This window comes from Zophobas morio, unplaced genomic scaffold (assembly GCF_036711695.1).
Source record: "Zophobas morio isolate AGI-343-1 ecotype UQ-CSIRO unplaced genomic scaffold, CSIRO_AGI_Zmor_V1 ptg000006l, whole genome shotgun sequence".
NCBI lineage: Eukaryota > Metazoa > Arthropoda > Insecta > Coleoptera > Tenebrionidae > Zophobas > Zophobas morio.
The window spans coordinates 1,203,698-1,231,471 of record NW_026972111.1 but is presented as its reverse complement, the minus strand read 5'-3'; the positions used below and the strand labels follow the sequence as shown (position 1 = coordinate 1,231,471).

General features: G+C 30.1%; 3 protein-coding genes across 4 annotated transcripts in view; 1 reads left to right on the top strand and 2 right to left on the bottom strand.

Annotated features, from left to right (window-relative positions):
* LOC135123301 (uncharacterized) overlaps positions 1-27,774 on the top strand; it is a 106,821-nt gene that overhangs the window by 64,543 nt on the left and 14,504 nt on the right. For both annotated transcript variants that reach the window (XM_064047829.1, XM_064047828.1), the window contains exons 3-4: positions 19,414-19,803; positions 26,184-26,518. In XM_064047829.1, the coding sequence (XP_063903899.1) occupies positions 19,414-19,803; positions 26,184-26,518 (725 nt within the window). The remainder of the gene's footprint in view (positions 1-19,413; positions 19,804-26,183; positions 26,519-27,774) is intronic.
* On the bottom strand, positions 204-6,223 carry LOC135123299 (uncharacterized). The gene is made up of 9 exons (XM_064047826.1): positions 6,027-6,223; positions 5,412-5,978; positions 5,161-5,359; positions 4,938-5,107; positions 4,326-4,890; positions 1,219-1,442; positions 802-1,170; positions 516-752; positions 204-465 (listed from the first exon to the last, which is right to left on the bottom strand). The coding sequence occupies exons 1-9, from the start codon at positions 6,027-6,029 to the stop codon at positions 271-273; spliced, it is 2,529 nt and encodes an 842-aa protein (XP_063903896.1). The 5' UTR covers positions 6,030-6,223; the 3' UTR covers positions 204-270.
* LOC135123302 (phospholipase A2 inhibitor beta-like) lies at positions 10,659-12,506 on the bottom strand. Its single transcript, XM_064047830.1, has 6 exons — positions 12,398-12,506; positions 11,989-12,346; positions 11,706-11,929; positions 11,289-11,657; positions 11,003-11,239; positions 10,659-10,952 (listed from the first exon to the last, which is right to left on the bottom strand). Exons 1-6 carry the CDS (start codon positions 12,398-12,400, stop codon positions 10,743-10,745), a joined length of 1,401 nt encoding a protein of 466 aa, XP_063903900.1. The 5' UTR covers positions 12,401-12,506; the 3' UTR covers positions 10,659-10,742.

The following is a 27,774-nucleotide window of genomic DNA, read 5'->3' as shown; positions in this document are numbered from 1 at the left end:
CTATGTTACTTTTTAACATTTAAATAACACATATTTAATAAAAATCCGGACAGACTAAAACAGGAAACACATTTTCGTACTCTCGAGTTCATGAAACGTCGAGAAAACATGAAAGTGTCTCGATTACAATACTTTTCAAAGAAAAAGATAGACAAGGCAAAAAATTATTGTCATTTTCTGTTGCAAAGAAAAAATCGAGTGCATTTCATTTATAAAAATTTATTTTATCAAAAACGAAAATTAAAAAAAAAATAGAATTAAGGTAACACCTCAGATGTAGCCTTTCTTCAGTACTTTGGTGGATACAGGATTGTAAGCAATCTGAGAGGCATATGGATCATTCGACTCTCTTCTATACTTCTTATACCGCACGAGACCCAAGATGACCGCCAAAATACCAGCGATCAAGACAGTGACCATAGAGAAATGATACTGAATATGATCTCTATGTGAGGATAATTCTCGCTGAAAAGGCAAAAATTTAAATCGTGACACTACCGTCTTAAAATCCTTACTTTGTACGAACAAATGTCGCTTTTCAAGGAGAACACACGAATACTACGTCCATTTCTAGGATCTTCACAATATGGTTCGTCTTCCTCGCGCATTATATTAGCAGAAAGCTGGGTGGTGATGTTGTAGAGATCACACCAACATTCTAGGGGGTTTTCTTTGAATTGGAAGACGTGGAGTTTCGACCAAGGGAGAAGTTTGTAGTCGAGGCGGTAGAGTTCGTTGTTGTTCAAGTAGAACTAATTGGAAAAAGTTGAAAACTAACGATCAGTGAACTAAAATCATTACCTCTTCCAGTGTTTGGTTGATACCAAAAGCCTCCCTGTCGATATCCATCAAAAGGAAATTGTCCGAAAGACTCAGCTTCTTCAGTTTCGGCATCGCTGCAAAAGTGTTCGCGTCGATGTACATAAGCGTGGTTAGGTTGTTGGCGGACAGTTCGGTGATGTTCCACAAACCGCGAAACGTTTCCGACCCGAACTCAATGATTGGATTTCCGTCCACGTTCAAAACCTCCAAACTTTTCCCGATTAGTGCCAAACTAGGTGGAACGAAATCCAACAAGTTCCTGGACAAGTCGAGATGAGTAAGGTTCTCGTGTGCGTCAATAGCTCCGACTATCATTTCAGTGAGTTCGTTGTTGGCCAGGTTTAGGTCCTGTCAAAATGTGATTAGGTTTGTTAAACCTGGACAGTTTTTGCTTACTTGTAAGCGTCGTATCGACGATAGAGCCAGTTGCGTCTGGATGTCCAAAACTTTGAAGTCGTTGCCTTCCAGGTTCAGGATTTTTATGTTGGGCATGTGCTCGAACAGGTTGTTGACTAGGGTGTGGATTTGGTTGTAGGAGAGGTCGAGGTGTTCCAAGGCGATGGGTTCGTAGAAGGTGTTGTTGAAGGGACCTCTGAAGTTTTCAGAGGAGAGTTCTTCCGCTGCAAATTATAAAAATTTAATTTTCCAATTCTTCAGTTTTTTTGTTTTTCGATTTGCATTTTTTTGAGCTGGCAAGCTTAAATTTTCCAGTTTTTCAATTTTTAATTATTGTTTTCTTTATTTCTCCAATGGTTCGATTTTTTAACGTTTCGATAGCTTTTCGTTTCTTCAATTTTACGCTATGCAGCAACTCGCCATTCTTAATTTTTTCAGTGTTTCGATTTTCCAAATTTTGAATATTTTAATTTTTCGATTTACAATTTCACGAGTTTTCAATTTTTCGATTTTTGAACTTGCCTTTTGAATGTTTCGATTTTCCAGTGTTGGATTTTCAGTTTCACGATTTTTCAGTTTTTCATTTCTTCAGTTCTAGTTTTTATTTTATGTATGTAGTAATCATCATAATTTTTAAAAATTTTCACATTTTCAATTTTTTGATTTTATCTATTTTTCAATTAATGGATTTTTAAACTTTTTCTGTTATTTCAACTTTTTTTCGATTTTTAAGTTTCTCTTTTTAATTTTTCAAAGTATCAAGTTTTCGTTTTTTCAGTTTTTCTCTTTTACCATTTTTTCGATTTTTGAAATTTTCGAAAAAAATGGAAAAATTGTAAAATTGAAAAACCTAAAAATCTAAATCCGAAAAGTCGAAAAATAGAAAGATCCAGTAATCGAAACATCAAAAAATCGAAAAATTGCAGAATTGAAAAATCCAAAAATTTGAAAATTGCAGATTTCTAAAGATCAAAAAAAACCTTTTTTAAAATAAAAATGGAATAGAAACATGATGAACTGGAAAAATATATGAAATAAAAGAAAATCAAACAATTAAAATATCGAAAAATAAAAAAATTGAAACATCGAAAAGTCGAACAACTGAGGAGTCGAAGAATCGAAACATCAAAAAACTAAAAAATCTAAAATATAAAAATTCGAAAAATAAAAAATTGAAATAGAAATATCGAAGACCTGAAAAATCGACAAACCCAGAAGTCGATTTTCCAACTTTTGGATGTTTCAAATTTTCGATTGGCAATTTTTCGTTTTGGTCTTTTATCTTCTTGGTTTTTTCAATTTTTCGGTGTTTCAGTTTTTCGATTTTTGAATTTTGGACTTTTAAATTTTTTTTTTTCAATTTCATGATTTTTCAGTTACTGTTTTCTTCAATTTTTGATTGCAATTTTTCAAGTTTTCATTATAAATATATAACAATTATGATTTTTTTAAATTTCAAATTTTTACGATTTAAGATTTTTTTTATTTGATTGGTTTTTATAACTTTTTCATTTATTCGATGTTTTAATTTTTAATTTCTTCAAATTTTCGATTTTTCAGTGTTCCGATTTTATAAGTTTTGTTTTTCCAATTTCGAGTTTTCATTTTAAATTTTTTAGTTTTCTAATTTAACAACTTTTGATTGTTTCAGTTTTCAGATTTTATACAATACAATTTTCAATTTGTAATTTCAGGAGTTTTCAATTTTTTATGTCTTCAATTATTCGTTTTAGTTTTTTATATTCTTTGTTATTTAACTTTTTTCTTTTAGAGTGAAAATTTTCAGTTTCACGATTTTTCAGTTTTTCATTTCTTCAGTTCTAGTTTTCATTTTAAGTATGTAGTAATAACTATAATTTAAAAAATGTTTCACTTTTTCAATTTTACCATTTTAGACTTTTTCCGTTTTTCAATTAATGTATTTTAAAACTTTTGTTTATTTGATTTTTTTTTCGATTTTTAAGTTTCTCTTTTTAGTTTTTCAATGTTTCAGGTTTTCGTCTCTTCAATTTCCAATTTTGCAATTTTTCGATTTTCCACTTTTCCGATGTTGCAATTTTTCGTTTTTTCACTTTTTCTATTTTACCATTTTTTCGACTTTTTAGTTTTTCGATTTTTCAAATTTTCGAATAAAAAATGGAAAAATTGTAAAACTTGAACACCTAAAAATCTAAATCCGAAAAACCGAAAAATAGAAAGATCGAGCAATCGAAACATCAAAAAATCGAAAAATTATAATATTAAAAAATTCCCAAATTGAAAATAAATGATCAAAAATTGTGAAATCAAAAACTTGAAAATTCCAGACATCTAAAAATTGAAAAATCGCAAAACGGACATGCCAAAAAATCGAAACATCAAAAAATCGTTATCAAAATAAAAATGGAATAGAAACATTGATGAACTAAAAAAATTAAACAATTAAAATATCGAAAAATAGAAAAATCGAGAAGTTGAAACATCGAAAAATAAAAAAAATCAAGAAACTAAAATTAAAAAATTCGAAAAATGAACCATTGAAATAAAAAAGTCGAAGAATTGAAAAATCGGAAAATTCAGAAGTTGATTTTCCAACTTTCGCATGATTCCAGTTTTAGATTTGCAATTTCACGCGTTTTCAATTTTCCGATTTTAGTCTTTTATTTTCTTTGTCTTTTCAATTTTCCGGTGTTTCAATTTAGGGATTTTATTTTTGAACTTTGCACCTTTTAATTTTTCGTTTTTTCAAACTGCCTCATTCATTATTTTTTTTTAATCATCTGTACAAGTAATTCTAAAAACTATGAGTGCATTGATAAACCAGAAATATACAGTCATAATATTTGTATATTTCACGTTGACGTCATCAGTTAACGAGATAACACGATTACGATAAATTCCAAATTTTATATAATTTTGATTTTGATGTGAAGACTGAACCCGGATTCATACACTACAAGTGCAGAAGTATTTTATAAAATTAAATCATAATACACATACAAAATTTGACAACAATCGGTCCAGTAGTTTGACAGTTTATGTGTCTAATAAAAATTAATACACACAGTAGGCAGACAGACAGACCGAAACGGGAGAGCATAAGCTAAGAAAATATACTAAACACCCACCTGGCAGAGCGTTGTAGCTCAAATCCACAAACTTCACATTTGGAGTGTCAGCGAACAAACTCGGCCTGAGATACCTGATGTTGCACCTAGTCAAGACAATCTCTACCACGGCGTCGGTCTGAGGCATAGCTTCCAAGGTTGGCATCTCATTCCCGGCGAAACTGATCTTCACAAATTTCGTTTCCTTTTTGACTTCCCAATAACCCCCTACATGTTCCAAATTCTTGTTGGCGCAGTTTATGTTCATAACTAGGTCATCCTCGCTTGTCCAACAACCACAGGATTTGCAAATACTATCAGGGTCTTCTTTTGTTTTGTTAATAGGTTTTTTTGCCTCACAGATGTCGCTACTGAAAAAAAGGATGTGGTTGCGGATTGAGGTGAGGGGGTGGGTACAGATCGGCCCGTCTTCGTTGTTGTTGGCGGTATGAGGCAGCGAGGCGGAGATGCGGAAGAGGTCGCAGTTGCACGTGAGGGGTGCACCCTGTAGAGTGAGGCTGTCGAGCGATGTCCAGTTGAGGAGAGAAAGCGGCAGGCCGGTGAGGTTGGTGTTGTCCAGGTGGAGCTGAAATTGAGTCTGTTTGAGGTTGTCGGTTTGATGTGAGGCACTACCTCCTTGAGGGTTGATTGAGGCGAGAAGGCAGCCGGGTCGATGGCTTGGAGGGCGACATTGTTGCGCAGATTCAATTTGGTTAGTTTGAGGTTTGAGGCAAACGTGCTCGCGTTGATATGGGTGAGTTGGGTGAGGTTGTTAGCGGAGATTTCGACGATGTTGGGCAGTTCTGAAAGAGTCACACTTGTGGTGTCCAAATTTTCGCTCTAGTAACACACTTACTCGAAAATGTGTTTTCTGCCATTTCAAAAATCGGGTTGTCATCCACAATCAACACTTCGAGACTCGTCCCCACCGTCTCTAAACTGTAGGGAACAAAATCCAAATCGTTCTTCGACAAGTCCAACTCCACTAATTTCGTTAGCTTCTCGATAGCGTCAGGAATCAACTCCGTCAATTCATTGTTCGCCAAATTGAGACTCTACAAATCAAATCAAAAACGGCATCCACACACTGACGACATCTAAGCCTACCGTGAGCCCTGGAACGTTCGCTAGAGCCAACTGAGTATGAGCATCCAACACTCTAAAGTCGTTCCCTTCCAAATTCAACCTTGTCAAATTCGGCAAGAACTCGAACACGTCTTTATTCAAAGAGTGGATTTTGTTATAGGCCAAATTCAAATCCTCGATGCCTATTGGTTGTGGTCGATTGTCCTTGATTGGTCCCCGAAACTTATCAGAAGTCACTTCTTCGGAAACCAGAAGGTTGTAGCTCAAATCCACCAATTTCGTCTTAGTAGCGGTATCAAAAACGGCAGGATCCAGATACTGGATGTTGCATTTTGAGAGGACGATTTCCACGGAAGACTCAGTGGGGGGGAGTTTTTCGAGCTTGGTGAAGTTGTTTCCTGTGAAGGTAGCCTTGATGGGTTTCTGGGTTGGCCAGTTTGCTAACATTAATGTTAACGATTCGTTGCTGCAGTCTAATTCGAAAATTTGGGCGTCGTTGCAGGAGCATCGTTGACAGATTTCAGTTGAATTTTCGTAGGTTTCTTCTGCTGAGGTTACCAGGAAATAGAAGAACAGGTGGAAAAACAGCTGGAAAAGTTTTTTTTTTATTTGAATTATTTTAGGGAGTGTACTCACCATTTTTAACCTGCTCTGGGATGCGATATCAATTCGTAATACACACAGACATAGGTGATTTCATATCATTTGTGTTATCGTAGATAAGTGTGAATTATGTTTGCTTCGGGGAAAAGTTTTATCTGATCGTGACAAAGTTGTGCATTGTTGCCAACTCTACTTTATGTCGAGGTGAAAAGTAGGTTCAGGAAATTTGTAAATAAAATGTTAATTTAGCCCAGTGGCGGGATTTTCTTATCAATATTTCCATCTGTGTATTTGTATTTCTTCTTATCTTTATCTTTAATCTCGAAATCCGATCGTTTGAGCAATCAAAACATCAAAAAATCGATAAAATTAAAGTGTAAAAAAATTGAACAACCCAGATGAAATTTTGAACATGGAATAATAGAAAATCTGAAAAATCAAGAATTTAAAAATTCAAACAGTTAAAATAGCGGAAAATCGTATAATCGAAAAATCGAAAATATACAACCGTCAAATATTAAAAAATTGAAAAATCAAAAAATTTAGGGATCGAAAAATTGAAAAATCTTGGAACTTAAACATCAGAAAATTGACAAATCGAAAATTCGAAGCCGGAAAATTGTTTAAATCGAGATATTGGAAGATCGAGAAGTCAAAAAATCGAAACACCAAATGATTGAGAAATTGAGAAAAACCGAATCGAAAAATTGAAGAATAAAAGGAAACGAAAAATCTAAAATTTTGAAAATTGAAAAATGGAAATGTCGGGAAGCTAAGGAATCGAAATATTGAAAAATCACAAGCCTAAAAAATTGAAAAACTATAAGTCTGTATTATAAATGGGAAAATCAAAAAATTGAAAAGACGAATCGTCAAAAAATCAATGAATCGAGAAATCGAAAAATTTAAGAATCGAAAAAGTGAAAAATCTTAAAACTTAAACATCAGAAAATTGACGAATTGAAAATTCGAAGTCGAAAAATTATTTAAATCGAAAAGCCGAGATGTCAAGAAATCGAATAAAAAGAACGGAAATATCAAGAAATGGAATTAAAAAACCGAAAAGTTTAAAAATAGAAAAATTGAAAAATCCAAAACTGAAAAATTCGACAATCGCAAAATCGAAAAAGAAAGAGATCGAAACATTTGAAGATCGAGAAAACGAATATTCGAGAAGTCAAAAAATTGGAAATGGAAATAGCCCAATATCGAAAAATAAAAAAATAAAAAAATTGAAAAGTTAAAAAAAATAAATAAAAATCTACCGCCAAGAAGTCGAAAAATTGAAGTATCGACAATGGTAAATTGGACAATCGAAAAATCGAAACATCAAATGATTGAGAAATCGAGAAAACTCAAAACGAAAAAATAAAATTCGAAAATTGAACCGAGAAGTTGGAAAATCAAGAACTCGAAAAATCTAAAATTTTAAAAATTGAAAAATTAAAATATCGACAAACTGAAAAATCGAATTATTGAGAAATCCCAAAAGTGAAATGTGGAAAAATTTAAAAATCACAAACCTGAAAAATTGAAGAATTGAAAAACTAAAAAATCAAAAAATCCAGAAATCTAAACATTGAAAGGTCTAAACTATTATAAATGGGAAAATAAAAAAGATCGGAAAGTCGAATCGTCAAAAAATCGAAAATTTAGAAACGTCAAAAATTAAAAAAAATGAAAAATCGAAAAAATTAAGAAACGAGAGATTAAAAAATTTTAAACCTTAAAATCAGAAAATTGACATCGAAAATCCGAAGTCGAAAAATTGTTTAAATTAAAAAACCGAGATGTTAAGAAATCGAATCAAAAACTGGAAAAGTTTAAAAGTCGAAAAATTGGCAAATGCAAAAACTGAAAGATCGAGAAATGGAATAGTCGAGATGTCAAAAATTCGAAAACTTGTAAAATCGAAAAATTAAAAAAGATGGAAAATCTAAAACCAAGAAGTCGAAAAATCGAAACATCAAAAAACTGGAACATCCAGAAATCGAAAAACTTCAAATTTAAGAACCGAAAAATCGAAACAAAAAATGAAAAGTCGAGAAATCGAAATTGAAGAATTAAAAAATTAAAAATTCTCAACACTGAAAAATTGAAAATCATGAAATTGAAAAGTGGAAAAATTGAAGAATAAAAAACCGAAAAGTTAAAAAATGAAGAAATCGAAAAATCTAAAATTTGAGAAATTTAAATGTCGAAAAATTGAAGAATCGAAATATATATTAAGAAATCCCAAAACTGAAAGTGAAAAACCAAAAATCTGAAAAATTGAAAAACTGAAAAATCGAAAGATCGAGAAATCTAAACATTGAAAAATTTATAAATGGAAAGACCAAAAAATCGGGAAAGCCGGAACGTCAAAAAATCGATCAATCGAGAAGATTTAGAAACATCAAAATGAAAAATCTTAAACATTAGGAAATCGATAAAAATTTAAAAAATGGAAAAACGGAAAAATTATTTAAATCGAAAAACCAAAAAGCAAGAAATCGAAAAATCTAAAATTTTAAGAATCGAAAAATTGAAAGATCGAGTATGAAAAATTGGACAATCGAAAAATCGAAACATCAAATGATTGAGAAATCGAGAAAAGTGAAATCGAAAAATTGTAGAATAAAAAAAAACAAAAAATCTAACCGAGAAGTTGAAAAATCAAGAACTCAAAAAATCGAAATATTGAGAAATCCCAAAAGTGAAATATGGAAAAATTTTAAAGCACAAGCCTAAAAAATTGAAAAACTAAAAAATCGAAAAATCCAAAAATCTAGACATTGAAAGATCGAATCGTCAAAAAATCGATTAATTGAGATATCGAAAAACCGAGTTGTCAGAAAATCGAAAAATTAAAAAATCCAAAAACTGAAAGATCGAAAAATTGTACAATCAAAAAATCGAAAAAAGAGAAAGCGAAACATTAGAATTGTAAATCGAAATAGTCCAAAATCGAAAAATCGAGAAATTAAAAAGTTTAAAAATCGAAAAATTAAAAAAATTTAATAATCCCAAATCGAAACATCAAAAAACTGGAAATCGAGAAATCAAAAAATCTAAAATTTTAAAAATTGAAAAATTGAAATGTCGAAAAATTCAAGAATCACAAACCTGAAAAATTGAAGAATTGAAAACCTAAAAAATCAAACAATCCAATTCAAAGATCTATACTATAAATGGGGAAATCAAAAAATCGAAAAATCGAAACGTCAAAAAAGCCATTAATCGAAAAATCGAAAATTTGGAAAATCAAAATTTAAAAAATTGAAAAATAAAAAAATTTAAGAAACCTAAAATTAGAAAATCTTAAAACGTAGACAATCAAAAAACCGAGATGTCGAGAAATCGAATCAAAAAACCGAAAAGTTTAAAAGTCGAAAAATTGAAAAATGCAAAAAATGAAAGATTGGAAAAATTGGACAATCGGAAAGTCGAAAAAAAAATCGAAACATTAGAAGATCGAGAAATCGAATAATCGAGATGTCAAAAAATCGAAAAATAAAAAAATTCAAAAATTGAAGAATTAAAAAAATGAAAATTTGAAAAATTGAGAAATCGAAAAATTTAACAACCAAAAAATCGAAAGTAGTAATCGAAACAAAAAAATTGAAAAATTTAGGGATGTGAAATTCAAAAATCGCGAAGTCGAAAGAAACATCAAAAAATTGAAAAACCGGAAAACTCAAACATCAGAAAATGAAAAAACAAGTAATCGAACATTTGAGGAATTGATAAATTGAAAAATCTCAACACTGAAACATCGAGTAATTGAAAATCAAGAAATTGAAAAATCGAAAAACTGAAGAATAAAAAACCGAAAAATTTAACTGAGAAGTTGAAAAATGGAGAAATCGAAAAATATAAAATTTGAAAAATTGAAGTGTCGAAAAATTGAAGAATCGAAAAATTGAGAAATCCATAAATGGAAAAATCAAAAAATCGGAAAAGTCGGAGCGTCAAAAAATCGATCAATCGAGAAATCACAGATCTAGAAATGTCAACATTTTAAAAAATTGAAAAATCTTAAAACTTAAACATCAAGAAATCGACGAAAATTAAAAAAATGGAGAAATGGAAAAATTGTTTAAATCGAGATGGCAAAAAATCGAATAAAAAAATCGGGCAGTTTAAAAGTCGAAAAATTGAAACATCAAAAACCTGGAAAGTCAAGAAATCGACAATTACACAAATGAAAAATCAAAAAATTGAAAAGTCGAACAATTGGAAAATCGTAAAACTGAACCATCGAAAAATTCCAACACTGAAATACCGAAAAGTCCCAAAACTGAAAAATTGAGTAAAGTTGAATCATCGAAAATTCGGAAACTTGAGAAATCGAAAAGTTGTTATACATATCCACAATTTTGATTTTTTTTTTTTTTCGAAAAATCTCGATGTCTAGGTTGAAAATTCAACCCGGATTCATAATCTACAAGTTCAGCACTATGTGACTTTTTAACATTTAAATAACACATATTTAATAAAAATCGGGACAGATGGAAGCACGAGACATATTTTTCGTACTCTGAAGCTCATGAAACGTCGAGAAAACATGAAAGTGGCCAGTCGTCCGATAGACTCGATTACATATAATACAATACTTCTCAAAGAAAAAGATAGACAAGGCAGAAAATTCTTGTCATTTTCCTTTGCAAAGAAAAAATCGAGTGCATTTCATTTATAAAAATTTATTTTATAAAAAACGAAAATTAAAAAAAAATTGAATTAAGGTAACACTTCAGATGTAGCCTTTCTTCAGTACTTTGGTGTGGTGGCTATAGGATTGTAAGCAATCTGAGAAGCATATGGATAATTCGACTCTCTTCTATACTTCTTATACCGCACGAAACCCAAGATGGCCGCCAAAATACCAGCGATCAAGACAGTGACACACAAGATAACCAAAGCCACCCTCACCATAGAGAAATGATGCTGAATATAATCTATATGTGAGGATAATTCTCGCTGAAAAGGCAAAAATTTAAATCGTGACACTACCGTCTTAAAATCCCTACTTTATACGAACAAATGTCGCTTTTCAAGTAGAACACACGAATACTACGTCCAGTTCTAGGATCTTCACAATATGGTCCGTCTTCCTCGCGCATTATGTCAGCAGAAAGTTGGGTGGTGATGTTGTAGAGATCACACGAACATTCTAGGGGGTTTTCTTTGAATTGGAAGACGTGGAGTTGTGACCATGGGAGAAGTTTGTAGTCGAGACGATAGAGTTCGTTGTTATTCAAGTAGAACTAATTGGACAAAGTTGAAAACTAACGACCAGTGAACTAAAATCATTACCTCTTCCAGTGTTTGGTTGATACCAAAAGCCTCCCTGTCGATATCCACCAGCAGGAAATTGTCCGAAAGACTCAGCTTCTTCAGTTTCGGCATGGCTGCAAAAGTGTTCGCGTTGATGTACGTAAGCATGGTTAGGTTGTTCGCGGACAGTTCGGTGATGTTCCCCAAACCGAGAAACGTTTCCGACGCGAACTCGATGAGTGGATTTCCGTCCACGTTCAAAACTTCCAAACTTTTCCCAATGTGTGCCAAACTAGGTGGAACGAAATCCAACAAGTTCCTGGACAAGTCGAGATGAGTTAGGTTCTCGTGTGCGTCGATAGCTCCGACTATCATTTCAGTGAGTTCGTTGTTGGCCAGGTTTAGATCCTGTCAAAATGTGATTAGGTTTGTCAAACCTGGACAGTGTTTGCTTACTTGTAAGCCACGAATCGACGATAGAGCCAGTTGCGTATGGGCGTCCAAAACTTTGAAGTCGTTGCCTTCTACGTTGAGGATTTTTAGGTTGGGCATGTGCTCGAACACGTTTTTGAGTAGGGTGTGGATTTGGTTGTAGGAGAGGTCGAGGTGTTCCAAGGCGATGGGTTCGTAGATGGTGTTGTTGTAGGGACCTCTGAACTTGTCAGAGGAGATTTCTTCAGCTGTAATTTAGAAAAAAAGCGAAAGATTTGGAAATTCGGATCTTTGAAACGAAACCAACCTGGCAGGTTGTTGTGGCTCAAATCCACAAATTTTACGTTTGGAGTGTCTGCGAACAAACTCGGCCTGAGATACCTGATGTTGCACCTAGTCAAGACAATCTCTACTTCAGCGCGGGTCTGAGGCATAGCTTCCAAGGTTGGCATGTCACTCCCGGCGAAACTGATCTTCACAAATTTCGTTTCGTTTTTGACGTCCCAATAACCCCCTACATGTTGCAACTTCCTGTTCACGCAGTTTATGTTCATGACTTGGGCGTTGTCGCTCGTCGAACAACTACAAGAGTTGCAAATACTGTCAGGGTCTTCTCCATTGGCAATAGAAATGTAGCAAAAAAGAAGAACGAAGATGTGAAACTTCTGCAATTGTTAACTGACATTATAGAGTGTTTAAAAGGGCAAATACGTTACCATTTTTCGATTGTATGATGTGTGACACAGCGTCTTATCAGTCTTATCTTATTTTTCCCACTTTTGTTTTGATAAGATTATATCAATTGGGGTTTCGTGTCAGGTGGATTCGAGGTGCGTTCGTGGTTTTGCGTTGTGATTATGTCTGAGGAAACGAACGCGAGGTTTTCTCGGGTTTATGCTTCATGTTAAATCGGATGAATCACCTTTCATTGTTTGTTTTTTTCTTGTTGTGTCGAGTGCGTTGCGTAATGATTAATGAATGAAGAAAATTTTCATTCTGATAAAAATTATCTTCAATTGGATTTTGATTGACTTCTATAGTGATCGGCATTCCAGAGAAATGTGATTTTGGGTTTTTTTTTTCAGGTGTGAACTGTGTTTTTTGTGCTGCCTACCTCTGTAGTGTAAACAATTTTTTTTTTAGTAGTTATGATAGTTTTTTTGACGAATAATAACTTTTCGTCCAAGAAATTACAATTGATAATTAATTCTTTTGTTTTCACTATTTTATATTCCAAAAAAAATGACTATAAAAACTCGGTCATCAAGTTTTTCGCGAAATTCAAAATCAATCAATTTTGTCAAATTTTGTAATTATATTAGGAGTATCATGTAGACGGTAAAACGCTAACTAAAATTTTTGTAATCATCCCCTCAATTTTTTTCATAATAAGTAGTGTTTAAATTTTTAAAATAACATACTTGTGCACTGGTTCTTTATGAATCTGTCTTCAAATTTTCTTCGAAGCATCCTAATTTTCGCAAAACAAATCAAAATTGTAGGCCAATCTCGTCTTTTAGTTGTTCAAGACTTCAATATTTCTATATTTTCTTTTCTTTCAGTTCTTCAATATTTCTATTTCTTAATTTTTCGAATTTTTGTATTTTAGATTTTTCAGTTTTTTGTGGTTTCGATTTTTCGATTTCTCGGTCTTGGATTTTTCGGTTTTTCAGTTTTCGATTTTTAAAATTTTGATTTTTCGATTCCTCGATTTATCGACTTTTTTTCATTTCCAATTTATCGTTTTTTATGCTTTTAAATTTTTCATTTATCAATTTATTTTTGACTTTTCGAATTTTCGATTTTGGCCTATTTCGATATCTCTCGATTTTTTGGTTTGTAGAGTTTTAGATTTTTTAGTCGATATTTTAGCTTTTCGATTCTTCAATTTTCCAATTTTTTAAATTTTCGACTCTAGATATTTCGGTTTTTTGATTTTTCAACTTTTCGATTTATCTACTTTTTTAAGCTTAGATTTTTCAATGTATTTTAATTTTTAATTATCAATTTTTCAGGTTTAATTTTTCAATTTCTCGATGTTTCAGTTTTTCGATTTTCAGATTTTATATATTTTTTTTTTCAAGTTTCCAATTTTTTACCGTTTCGATTTTTCAGTTCTTCGTTACGTTTATTTTTCGATTATTGCAATTTTTAAAATTTTGATTTTTCAGTTTTTTGATTATTCCATTTTTCGACTTTTAAATTTTCGATTTTTGGATTTTACGATCTTTTGATGATTCGGTTTCTTGACATTTTCGTTTTTCGATTTTTCAAGTTGTCGATTTCTCAATTTTTTGGGGAAATTTTGAAAATTATTTTTATTTTTCTCGGTGATTGGAAAAGGTAGAGCAAAAATGATTTCGCAGTCGTATTTTCATACTTTTTTTTTGTTATTTGGGGACACCAAATAAGAATAGCTTCATATTAATAATTTCCGATTAATTTTCTTTCAGCTAGTTTTTTTTTTCGATTAGAAACTACTTCAATCTTTTTGTGGAAAATTATTTGAACTTTCTGGATTATTTCTGGATTATTTGACAAGACAAATTATTCCAAACGACAATTTTCCTGTATTATCTAATATTTTTTTAGAACGTTGTTATGATTATTTTTTAATTTTTCTCGATTATTTGTGGGAGAGTAAACAAAATTGACACAAGATTTATAAACAAGCTTATCATTCGAACAGAATTCGTTTTAATACAGTGAACGATGACCGGTGATCAAAAATCGACGTGGTTAAAACTCAGCAATTTATTTCGTAAAAACTCGAATTTACACACCGATTATGTACAAAATAATTCCGGCGCAACATTCATTGGCCTCTATTTAAACCTATACGTTTGTCTCGATGGATCGAGAACGCCCCTCGCCCATCCTGACAGCTTCTAGACTTGTCTGGAGCACCCATTTGCGACTTCCGCTTCCAGGCTCTTCTCCGGCCGATGTCACCGATAATGAGTCATCATCGCCGTACAGTCGAGGAAGCTCTCGACGACCCATAGGCGTCGTACCGGGGCGGCGTATGGGTTTATTTCGTAACAATACATTATTTTGAAAAATTTTTAATTTGTTTAAATTTTTCTCAAGAACTGTTTAATTTACATTGATTTATTAATTTTATAGACAGTTTATTGCATTTGTTTAATTTGATATTTAAATTTAGTATATTAAATGAAATATATTATTCTCTTCCTATTTCTCACTACTGTAAAAACTGGAAAATCGAAAAACCCAGAAATCGAAAAATCGGAAAGTTAAAAATTGAACAATTTATAAATTGAGAAATTGACAATCAATATATCGAAAAATCCGAATCTCGATAAATCGAGAAATCAAAAAACTTAAAAATTCGAAAAATCGAAAAATAGAGAAATCGACAAACAAAAAGTTAAAAATTGAAAAATTAGAAAAAGCGGAAAAATCAAAAAACGAAAAATTGAAAAACTGGAAAAACTGAGAAACCGAAATAGACCAAAATAAAAAATAGAAAAACTTATAAATCGAAAACCTGAACAATCAAATCTCGATAAATCGGGGATGAAAAATTAACAAACCGAAAAATTGAAAAACAGAACATCTAAAACCAGGAAGTCGAAAAATCGAAAGATTAAGAAGTATTGAAAATTTAAAATATCAAAAGATTGAAAAACCTAAAATTTAAAAATCCAAAAATTGAAAAATTGAAAAAGTAAAAATGTACACATCGAAAAATCCCGAAGTCAAAAATAGAAATGCCGAAGAATTGAAATGTTGAAAAATCCTAAAACTAAAATATCTAAAAACTGAAAAATCGAAAAATCAAAAAAGTGAAGCCGAAAAATAGAAACCATAAAAAATCGAAAAATTGAAAAATCAAAAACCTGAAAAATAAAAAAATTAAAGAATTGAAGAACAGGAAAATCGAAATACTCGAAGATCAAGAAATGGGAAAATCAAAACATCGATTAATTGAAAAATCGAAAATTTGACAAAATGGCAATTGAAAAACAGAAAATCTAAAACCGGGAAGTCGAAAAATCAAAACATTAAGAAATCGAAACATTTGAAAAATTCGAAAACTTAGAAAAAATTGAAATATCGAAGAACTGAAATGAAAAATCCAGAAATCGAAAAATATAAAATTAAAAAAAAATCAAAAATTTAATCGACCCAAAACTGAAATATCGAAAAACTGAAAAATGAAAGAAAAATAAAAATGGGAAACTAAGCCGGGAAATTAAAACATTGAAAAATCAAAAAATTTAAAACGACAATTGAAAACAGAAAATCTAAAACCGGGAAATCGAAAAACCGAAAGATTAAGCAATCGAAAAAGTAAAAAAATCGACACATCGAAAACTCCAGAAGCCAAAAATCGAAAAGTAGAAGAATAAAAATATTGAAAAATCCCAAAACTGAAAAATGAAAGAAAAACTGAAAAATGGAAAACCTGGAAAATCCGAAAACTGAAATATCCAAAAACTGAGACCCTAAAAAGTCGAAAAATTGAGCAATAAAAAAATCCAAAAAGTGAAGCCGAAAAATTGAAACTTTAAAAAAATAAAAAACTCAAAAACCTGAAAAATTGAAGAATCGGAGAACAGGAATATCGAAACCCTCGAAAGTCAAGAAATGTGAAAATCAAAACATCGATTAATTGAAAAATCGAAAATTTTAAAAACGACAATTGAAAAACTGAAATATCGAAGAACTGAAATGAAAAATCGAGAAATGGAAAAATCTAAAATTTTAAATATTGAAAAATTAGAATATCAAAAAACCGATAAATCTAAAATTTAAAAATTGAAAAATTGAAAAAACGACAATTGAAAAACAGAAAATCTAAAACCGGGAAGTCGAAAAATCGAAAGATTAAGAAATCGAAACATTTGAAAAATTGAAATGTGGAAGAGCTGAAATGAAAAATCGAGAATTCTAAAATTTAAAAATCAAAAAAGGAAAAAGTCGAAGAATCGAAATATTGAAAAATCCCAAAACTGAAATATCGAAAAACTGAAAAATGAAAGAAAAACTAAAACTGGGAAACTAAATCCGGAAATCAAAACATTGAAAAATCGAAAAATTTAAAACGACAATTGAAAACAGAAAATCTAAAACCGGGAAGTCGAAAAATCGAAAGATTAAGAAATCGAAAAATTGAAAAATCGAAAAAGTAAAAAAATCGACACATCGAAAACTCCAGAAGCCAAAAATCGAAAGTAGAAGAATTAAAATATTGAAAAATCCCAAAACTGAAAAATTCGAAAACTGAAATATCCAAAAACTGGAGAATCTAAAAAGTCGAAAAATTGGGCAATAGAAAAATCCAAAAAGAAGCTGCAAAAAAAAAACTTAAAAAAATAAAAAATCAAAAACCTGAAAAATCGAAAACTTAAAGAATTGAAGAACAGGAATATCGAAACCCTCGAAAGTCAACAAATGGGAAAATCAAAAGATGAACCACAATTGAAAAGCAGAAAATCTAAAACCAGGAAGTCGAAAAATCGAAAGATTAAGAAATCGAAACATTTGAAAAATTGCAATATGGAAGAGATAAAATGAAGAATCGAAACATCGAACAATCTAAAATTTTAAATATTGAAAAACTAAAATACCAAAAAATTGAAATATCCAAAATTTAAAAATCGAAAAAATAAAAAGTCGACACATCGAAAAATCCAGAAGTCAAAAATGGAAAAGTCGAAGAACATTGAAAAATCCCAAAACTGAAAAATGAAAGAAAAACTAAAACTGGGAAACTAAATCGGGAAATCAAAACATTGAAAAATCGAAAAATTTAAAACGACAATTGAAAACAGAAAATCTAAAACCGGGAAGTCGAAAAATCGACACATCGAAAACTCCAGAAGCCAAAAATGGGAAAGTAGAAGAATTAAAATATTGAAAAATCCCAAAACTGAAATATCGAAAAACTGAAAAATGGAAAACCTAAAAAATCCGAAAACTGAAATATCCAAAAACTGGAGAATCTAAAAAGTCGAAAAATTGGGCAATAGAAAAATCCAAAAAGAAGCTGCAAAAAAACCTTTAAAAAAATTAAAAAAATAAAAAATCAAAAACCTGAAAAATCGAAAACTTAAAGAATTGAAGAACAGGAATATCGAAACCCTCGAAAGTCAACAAATGGGAAAATCGAAACATCGATTAATTGAAAAATCGAAAAATTGACAGTTTATAAACGTCAAATTTGAAAAATTGTAAAATCGAAAATTTGAAAAAACGACAATTGAAAAGCAGAAAATCTAAAACCAGGAAGTCGAAAAATCGAAAGATTAAGAAATCGAAACATTTGAAAAATTGCAATATGGAAGAGATGAAATGAAGAATCGAGAAATCGAACAATCTAAAATTTTAAATATTGAAAAACTAAAACACCAAAAAATTGAGATATCCAAAATTTAAAAATCGAAAAAATAAAAAGTCGACACATCGAGAAATCCAGAAGTCAAAAATGGAAAAGTCGAGGAACAGAAATATTGAAAACTCCCAAATCTGAAATATCGAAAAACTCAAAAATCCCAAAACTGGAACATCCAAAATCTGAGAATCTAAAGAATCGAAAAATTGAAAATCAATAAAGTGAAGTCGAAATATCGAAATCTTAAAAAAATCAAAAACCTGCATAATTGTATGATCGAAAAATTGAATAACAAGTAAACTGAAAAATCCCAAAACTGAAATGTCCAAAAACTCAGAAATTAAAAAATTGAAAAGTCGACGAATAAAGAGTTTATAAAAGTCAAAAATTGAAAAATCGAAATATTTAAAAATAGTAAAATTGCAGAGAAAATCTAAAAACCGAGAAATTGAAAAATTGAGAAATTGTAAAATTCAAAAATAGAATAAATAGGTGTAAACTGAAAAGTCCCCCAACTAAAGCAAGAAATTATGGTCGAAACCGGTTAGGATATGTATCAAATCACGGATCATGTCTTTAAATCAAGTCGTTTCCGGACGCTTAGAGTCGACATTGGCCTGAGTGCGCTCTGGTCCGTAGATCAAACAAGTTCTCAGACGACGAACTGTAATTCGTGTGATCTGAATTAAAGTGAAGGAAACAGTAAGCGGCTTGTAATATTCTGGTAAATCTAGTGTCAAAAATATTATGACACTTTTTCTAGTTAATTTTATTCCTATAAATGCAATTTTATAATAATATTATACCGAGCATTCCGTTACGAGAACTCTCTCGTTTCCAGAGTAATCTCGGCGTTCGTGTCAGTCTTTGTACGACGTTGAACTCTAAATTGAACATATGTGCAGTTCAATGAATTTACCATGAAGTACAACACAATCATGTCGACACTAAATTCTAATTAATACAAGTTGAAAGCATGCCATTAAAAGAATCGCTTTAAATATCGAAAATTTCGCATGATAAACGATTTGTTTTATAATTCTTCCGCCCGTGAATGTAAATAACTTTCGACTATTATCGCTAATTGTGTGAACCGAGCGACATTTGGTCCGGAATCCTTTGATATGGACCTAGACCAACCATACTTGTTCCAAGCATGATTATTTCCACAAATGAGTTTATTTACATTACAAATTGCATAACTGTGTCAATTAAAACAAGTTTTTATCATTCCGTTGATTTATTTATGACCTCTTAATTATACATTCAATAATTAAGTCGCTTTTTCAGACCGGACTAATTCATTTTCGTGGTGATTTTGTTAATTTTTGAATTTTTAATCCCGTCGTCTCATCGTTTGTGTTCTTCCAGGAAAGGATGAGGCGGTCGAACGCGATCCTCGACTCCCTGCTCAACGCCTCCTCGATCACTACACCCAACAGTATTACAATCAGCCTAAAGACCGACCTGGAGTCGTCGATAGAGGACCAAAAATCGCACAAAAACGAACCTACAGACCTGAGATACCCCCCGGAAAGCGAGCCCATCGACGTTCCCTCGCCGTCGATAGCGCCGAATTTCGCCGAGGGCGCCATGCAGATAGAACCTTGCCCGAACCAGCCCGCGGACCTCTCGAACAAGAAGCCCGAAAGCCTCACCTGCGTACCAGAGATCGACTTCATCAAGGAGGAAGCCAACGACAACGCCTCGGAGTATAGCAATAGCTCGGACCCCGAGCGGCTGGAAGTGGACATGTCGCAGGTGAGCACAAAATTCGTAATTTAACGATTTTTGTTGCTGAGTGTAAGCTAAGTTTCCGTCTGTCTGTCGGTCTAGCGTCTGTCCGCTAGACCGACATCATTGATGAACTCTTCACGTGCATAATATGCCCTATTTAATAAAAAACTCTTTAATTTTTTCTTAAAAAATAGTTAAGTCTAAATTTTTACTATTTGGAAGCTTATCATAAAATTTAATTCCATAATATATTCCATAATTTTTATAAAATAAGATGCTCCTACACCACAAGTGCAGGAGCATCTTATTTTATAAATTTTATAATAGGCTTCCAAATAGTAAAAATTTAGACTTAACTATTTTTTAAGAAAAAATTAAAGAGTTTTTTATTAAAAAATTTTTCGGAGTTTCAATGTTCTTATTATATAATTTTTTTTTATTCAATGTTAAATTTCTCAGTTTCTCAATTTTTCAATCTTTCGTTTCTTTAATTTTTGAATAGAAATTTTTCTAGTTCCATTTTCATACATATCCAATAATTGTTATTATAATTTTTAAAATATTTCATTTTTTCAATGTTTCTCTCGATTTTATGAGTTCTCATTTAATCAGTTTTTCAAAATTTTCGATTTTAGATTTTTTGCTCCTCGGTTTTTCAATTTTTGACTTTTCCAATTTTTCGATTCATTAATTTTTTTCGATTTTTAGGTTTCTGGATTTTTAGTTTTTCAATTTCCCAAGTTTTGAAATTTTCAATTTTTCGTTTCGGTTTTTTATTTTGGTTATTTTTTCAACTATTCAATTTTTCAATATTGCGATTTTATAATTTTTTGTTTTTTAAATTTAAATTTTTTCAGTTTTACGTTTCTTCCAAATTTTCGACTTTTAAGTTTTTCTTGTCTCCAATTTTTCGGTTTTTCTATGTTCTGACTTTATATATAATTTTTTTGCAATGCGATTTTTTTTAATTTTTCGATTTTGCAACTTTTTGATTTTTTAATTGTCCGTTTTTTCAGTTTCTCGATTTAGACATTTTTTGTTTCTTCAATTTTCGATCTGCAATTTTTCTAGTTTCCATTTTAAATATGCATAATAATTATAATTTTTAAAATGTTTCACTTTTCCAGTTTTGTAATTTTTTCAATTCTTCGTTTCTTCAATTTTTAGATTTGCAATTTTTCAGTTATCCGATTTTCGAACTTTCGATGTTTCAATTTTTTGATTTCTTTATTTTTTCAATTTTTCCGATTTTCAATGTTCTGATTTGCAGTTTTTGGGTTGTCAACTTTTAATAATTTTTACCATTATTTTTTTAATTTTTCGCTTTTTCAATGTTAAATTTTTGAGTTTCTCAATTTTCCAATTTTATGGTTCTTTAATTTTTGATTTGCAATTTTTCTAGTTTTCATTTGAAATATCTATCTAACAATTATTAGTTTTTAACATTTTTCACATTTCAATTTTACGATTTTATAATTTTTCCATTTTTCAATTATTAATTTTAAGACTTTTTATCCATTTTTTGATCTTTCAATTATATTCTTTCGACTTCACGATTTTGACGATTCTATAATTCTTTGATTTTACAATTTTTGGGTTTTTTTATAGTTTTGCGATTCGATTTTCATTCTTAAAATTCAATTCACGAGTCAATTTTTAACTTTCCAATTTGTAATTTCTGCAATTTTCGATTTGGAATTTTTCAATTTTTCACTGTTACTTAAATTTTACGATAACAAACTCCAGTTTTCATTTTAAAATTTTTCATTAAATTTTTTTTTATTTTTCAATTTTTCATTTCTTAAATTTTTCGTTTCGGTGTTTTATTTTCTTTATATTTTCAATTTTTCGGAGTTTCAATGTTCCTATTATACAATTTTTCTTTCACAGTTTCTCAATTTTTCAATCTTTCGTTCCTTTAATTTTGAATCCGTGTTGAGTTTTCACCCAGGTTTTTGGAAAAAAAATCAAAATTGTGTAATAACATTTTGCATTTTAAGGTTATGGTAAGCATGCTAAATCGTTGAGAAAAATTTATTCCTTTGTCCCTTCCCGAAAAATTGATGACGTCATTTCAGAATTTTGCCCAATAAATCTCTCTGAAATATGGAGTCATAAAACAATAAAATTCTTGGCAAAATCCAATCTTACAATTTTTGGAAAAATCTGGATTCATTTACCTTCAGCCAATTTTTTGATATCACAATTTTACGTTTTTCATTCTTTCGTTTCCTCAAGTTTTCAAGTTCTTGATTTTTATTTTTCATTTAACCGATTTTTTAATTTTCATTTACTCGATTTTATATAAATTTTTCGTTTATTCATTTTCTTTATTTTTCAATTTTAGATTTTTTTGCTCCTCGGTTTTTCAATTTTTAAACATTTACTTTTGAAATTTTTGGATTTCCAGTTAGAAAATTTTCCGATTTCCTTAATTTTCAATATTTCCATATTTCAATACAAATTTTGTTTTTTCGATTTGTAAGTTTCTCAATTCTAATCTTTTAATTTTTTAATGTTTCCTTTCTGCAGTTGTTCAAACTCTTGATTTTAAATTTTTAGATTTTTCAGTTATACAATTTTGCTTTTTTTCCATTTTTTTGGTTCGAAGAGTTGAAAAAACCAAAAACTGAACAAGCGAAAAATTGCAAGTCGAATAAACTAAAAAAATTTAAATCTAACTGTCTACTGAAAAACGGGAAGATTTCTAAAATAGTAAAATTGAAAAAGTAAAACAAATTAAAAATTGTAATTATGCAAAATTGAAGAAACGAAAAATTTCTAAATCGAGAAACTGAAACAGCGGACAATTAAAAAATCAAAAATTGGAAAATCTAAAAACCAAAAATATAAAATCTTAACATTGAAAAATCAGAAAATTATAAAAATAAATAAATTGAAAAAACCCAACATTAAAAACTTGAGAAATCGGAACATTGAAAAATTCAAAACCTGCAAAATTGAAATACAAAAAATACAGGAACTTAAAAATCAAAGAAAAGAATGAATCGAAAAATGAAAAAGTGTAATATTTTAAAAATTATAATAATTAAACTAGAGAAATTTCGACTCAAAAATTAAAGGAACGAAAGATTGAAAAATTGAGAAACTGTGAAAGAAAAATTGTATAATAGGAACATTGAAACTCCGAAAAATTGAAAATATAAAGAAAATAAAACACCGAAACGAAAAATTTAAGAAATGAAAAATTGAAAAATAAAAAAATGCAAAATAAAAAAAATTGAATGAAAAATTTTAAAATGAAAACTGGAGTTTGTTATCGTAAAATTTAAGTAACAGTGAAAAATTGAAAAATTCCAAATCGAAAATTGCAGAAATTACAAATTGGAAAGTTAAAAATTGACTCGTGAAATTTTTAATCAAAAAATTGCAAAAATGTAAGAATTGAAGAAATGAAAAATTTTAAGAATGAAAATCGAATCGAAAAACTATAAAAAAAAAAAACAAAAATTGTAAAATCAAAGAATTATAGAATCGTCAAAATTGTAAAGTCGAAAGACTATAATTGAAATATCAAAAAATGGATAAAAAGTCTTAATGGAAAAATTATAAAGTCGTAAAATTGAAAAAGTGAAAAATGTTAAAAACTAATGATTATTAGATAGATATTTCAAATGAAAACTAGAAAAATTGCAAATCAAAAATTAAAGAACCATAAAATTGGAAAATTGAGAAACTTAAAGATTTAACATTGAAAAAGCGAAAAATTAAAAAAATAATGGTAAAAATTATTAAAAGTTGACAACCCAAAATCTGCAAATCAGAACATTGAAAATCGGAAAAATTGAAAAAATAAAGAAATCAAAAAATTGCAAAATCCAAAAAATTAAAACATCGAAAGTTCGAAAATCGAATAACTGAAAAATTGCAAATCTAAAAATTGAAGAAACGAAGAATTGAAAAAATTACAAAACTGGAAAAGTGGAACATTTTAAAAATTATAATTATTATGCATATTTAAAATGGAAACTAGAAAAATTGCAGATCGAAAATTGAAGAAACGAAAAATTTCTAAATCGAGAAACTGAAAAAACGGACAATTAAAAAAAATCGCATTGAAAAATATATATATATAAAGTCAGAACATGGAAAAACCAAAAAATTGGAGGCAAGAAAAACTTAAAAGTCGAAAATTTGGAAATTCCAAAATTTGGAAAATCATAAGTAACATTGAAAAATTGAAAAATTGATTAAATAAAATCGAGAGAAACATTGAAAAAATTAAATATTTTAAAAATTATAATAACAATTATTGGATATGTATGAAAATGAAACTAGAAAAATTTCTATTCAAAAATTAAAGAAACGAAAGATTGAAAAATTGAGAAACTGAGAAATTTAACATTGAATAAAAAAAATATACAATAAGAACATTGAAACTCCGAAAAATTGAAAAAATAAAAAAAATGAAAACCAAAACGAAAATTTAAGAAATGAAAAATTGAAAAATCAAAAAAAATTGCAAAATCTAAAAATAATTGAAACATCCGAAATTTGTCAAATCGGATAACTGAAAAATTTAAAAATGAAAACTGTAGTTGGATATCGTAAAATTTAAATAACAAAAAAAGTGAAAAATTCCAAATCGAAAAATTGAAGAATTGAAAAAACTGAAATAACGAAATAAAAAAATTGAATATCAAACATTGGAAAATCTAAAATTTGAAGAAATTAAAAATTGGAAAAATAAAAATTGAAAACTCGAGAAATTTTTAATCGAAAAATTGCAAAAAGTAAGAATCGAAGAAATGAAAAATTTTTTAAATGAAAATCGAAGAAACAAAAAATTATAAAATCGAAACATTGATAAATTAAAAATCGAGAAAATACAAAAAATTGGAAAATAGAAAAAACGAATCAAATCGAAAAATTATAGAATCATCAAAATTGTAATGTCGAAAGACTGTAACATTGAAAGATCGAGAAATTGAAAAATTAAAAATCGAATGAAAAGCCTTAAAATCTAATAATTGAAAATTGAAAAAATTCTAAAATCGTAAAATTGTAAAAGTGAAAAATGTTAAAAACTATAATAATTGTTAGATATTTAAAATCAAAAATTAGAAAAATTGCAAATCAAAAATTTAACGTTGAAAAAATCAAATATTCAAAAATCTAATAGTTTAAAAATTAATAGTTGACAACCGTAAAACTTCAAATAAGAACGTCCAAAGTTGGAAAACGGGAAGTTCTAAAATGAAAACTTGAGTTGCATATCTTAAAATTGAAAAAACGAAGAATTCAAAAAATTCAAATTGAGAAACAAAAAATTAAAAAATTGAAAAATGGCAAAAATGAAAAATTTAAAATAAAAACTCGAAGAGCTGCATGTCGTAATTTTGAAGAAACAAAAATAAATGAAAAATTTCAAATCGAAAAATTGAAGAAAAGAAAACTTGAAAAAAATCGGAACATTGAAAATCGAAAAATTGTAAAAATAAAGAAAATAAAAACCTGAACTAACAATTTCAAATCGAAAATTTGAAGAAATGTAAAATAAAAAAATTGAAAAATTGGAAAGTAGAAAAACGACTCGAATAGAAAAATTGTAAAATCTAAAAAATAACATTCGAGGATCGAAAAATGGAAAAATTAAATACTGAAGAATTGAAACACCAAACAAATGAAAGTCTTGAAATCCAATAACAGAAAAGTGTAAAAATTTGAAAAGACAAAAAAAATTTAAATCATAATTTTTAGTTAATATTTAAAATGATAAATATGCAAATCTGAAGTTGAAGACCGAAAAATTGAAAAAATAAAGAAAATAAAAAACCGAAACGAAAAGTTGCAAAATTTAAAAATAAAAACTCGAAGAGATGCATACCGGAAAAATTAAGAAAAAAAACTGAAAAATTGAGCAATTGCTAATCGAAAATTTGAAGAAATGTAAAATTAAAGAATCGAAAAATCACAATATCTAAAAATTGAAGAAACAAATTATAAAATCGAAATATTGGAAAATGGAATACATAACTAAAAAATAAAGAAAATAAAAAACCGAAACGAAAAATTGAAAAGTTCAAAAGTTGGAAAATTGAAAAACTGATAAATTTAAACCTAAAAACTTGAAAAATTGTGTCATTTACGCAACTGGTTTTTACTTTATAGACGTTATCATAAAACAAAAATCACAAAAAATGTTTATCATCTTTTGAAGAAGCGGGATTTGTTGAGTTATAGTTCAGGGGCGAGGAAAGTTCTGTCGAAATAACCTTAGACCAATTTTTTTAATAGAAAGCCCACCTTTTTCTTTCGGATCATATTTGAATTTTTAACGGAGCCATCTACATACATTTAATCAATGGTGAAAATACAGGGATTATAGATTGAGTGTAGTTAATTTCGCCTTGGAACACTATAGACAACCAGTCATTTTTCAGGGCGCGGAGGAACACTCGAACTCGACGACAGCCAGCGCCACCTCTCCTATCCCCGACAACGTGCCGCCCGAGGAGGACGCGAATCTCTGGAGGGCGCTGTCACACAACGGCTATAACGCGAACATGCCCCTGAGCGGGGAGGCGAGTCAGCTCCTGAGGAAGCTGATCACGTGTCGGAAACTGGGGATGAGCATCACCCCGGCGCCCCCCTTCGTACACCTGGACAAGAGAGTGCATTCGCCGAACGAGCCTCTGAACATGGAAACTCACCCCAAGCCGTCGACGGGGCGCAGAAAACAGAGTTACCCTACCAAAGCGTCGGTCGAGGACTCGAGGTAAACAGATGGACTGGGTGGATTTTCACCGAAAACTATAATAATTTCCAAAATTCTGTAAGGTTATCAGGTCAACTCAGCTCAAGTCAGGTCAAAAATTAGACTGGGTGGATTTTAGTACTAAAATATACATACACACATCTTACATAGTGTTCCAAATTCTGTAAGGTTATAAATTTAGGGTATAATGAAGCCTACAATGGATTGTGTGAAGTGGTTTGAAAGAATCTCGGGGACCCCTTTTGTATTGTTTTTGAAATAGCTTGAAGGAATCTCGGGTACCACTTGAGTCTGGTTTTTGAAGTAATTTGAAAGAATTTCGGGAACTCTCATTTGTTTTGTTTTTGAAGTGGTTTGAAAGAATCTCAGGGACCCTATTTGTTTTTGAAGTAGTTTTAAACAATCCCGGGAACCCCTTGTATTTTGTTTTTGAAGTTGTTAAAAGAATCTCGAGGACCCCTTTTGTATTGTTTTTGAAATAGCTTGAAAGAATCTCGGGTACCACTTGAGTCTGGTTTTTGAAGTAATTTGAAAGAATTTGGGGAACTCTCATTTGTTTTGTTTTTGAAGTAGTTTGAAAGAATCTTGGGATCCCTTTTATTTTGTTTTTGAAATAATTTGTAAGAATCTCGAGGCCCACTCGTGTTTTATTTTTGAAGTAGTTTGAAAGAGTCTCAGGGACCCCATTTGTTTTTGAAGTAGTTTTAAACAATCCCGGAAACCCCTTGTATTTTGTTTTTAAAGTTGTTAAAAGAATCTCGAGGACCCCTTTTGTATTGTTTTTGAAATAGCTTGAAAGAATCTCGGGTACCACTTGGGTCTGGTTTTTGAAGTAAATTGAAAGAATTTCGGGAGCTCTCATTTGTTTTGTTTTTGAAGTAGTTTGAAAGAATCTTGGGACCACTTTTATTTTGTTCTTGAAGTAATTTGTAGGAATCTTGAGGACCACTCGTGTTTTGTTTTTGAAGTAGTTTGAAAGAGTCTCAGGGACTCCATTAGTTTTTGAAGTAGTTTTAAACAATCCCGGGAACCCCTTGTATTTTGTTTTTGAAGTTGTTAGAAGAATCTCGGGGACCCCTTTTGTATTGTGTTTGAAATAGCTTGAAAGAATCTCGGGTACCACTCGAGTCAGGTTTTTGAAGTAATTTGAAAGAATTTCGGGAACTCTCATTTGTTTTGTTTTTGAAGTAGTTTGAAAGAATCTTGGGACCCCTTTTATTTTGTTTTTGAAGTAATTTGTAAGAATCTTGAAGACC

What these genes read in the sequence shown, in the direction of transcription:
- LOC135123299 (XM_064047826.1), bottom strand. An exon ending in GGCAGAAAACACATTTTCGA is followed by an intron (nt 5,108 to 5,160) that starts GTAAGTGTGTTA and finishes TGACTCTTTCAG; the next exon opens with AACTGCCCAACATCGTCGAA. An exon ending in GCGACATTTGTTCGTACAAA is followed by an intron (nt 466 to 515) that starts GTAAGGATTTTA and finishes TTGCCTTTTCAG; the next exon opens with CGAGAATTATCCTCACATAG.
- LOC135123302 (XM_064047830.1), bottom strand. An exon ending in GAGCCACAACAACCTGCCAG is followed by an intron (nt 11,930 to 11,988) that starts GTTGGTTTCGTT and finishes TCTAAATTACAG; the next exon opens with CTGAAGAAATCTCCTCTGAC. An exon ending in CGTCGATTCGTGGCTTACAA is followed by an intron (nt 11,658 to 11,705) that starts GTAAGCAAACAC and finishes ACATTTTGACAG; the next exon opens with GATCTAAACCTGGCCAACAA.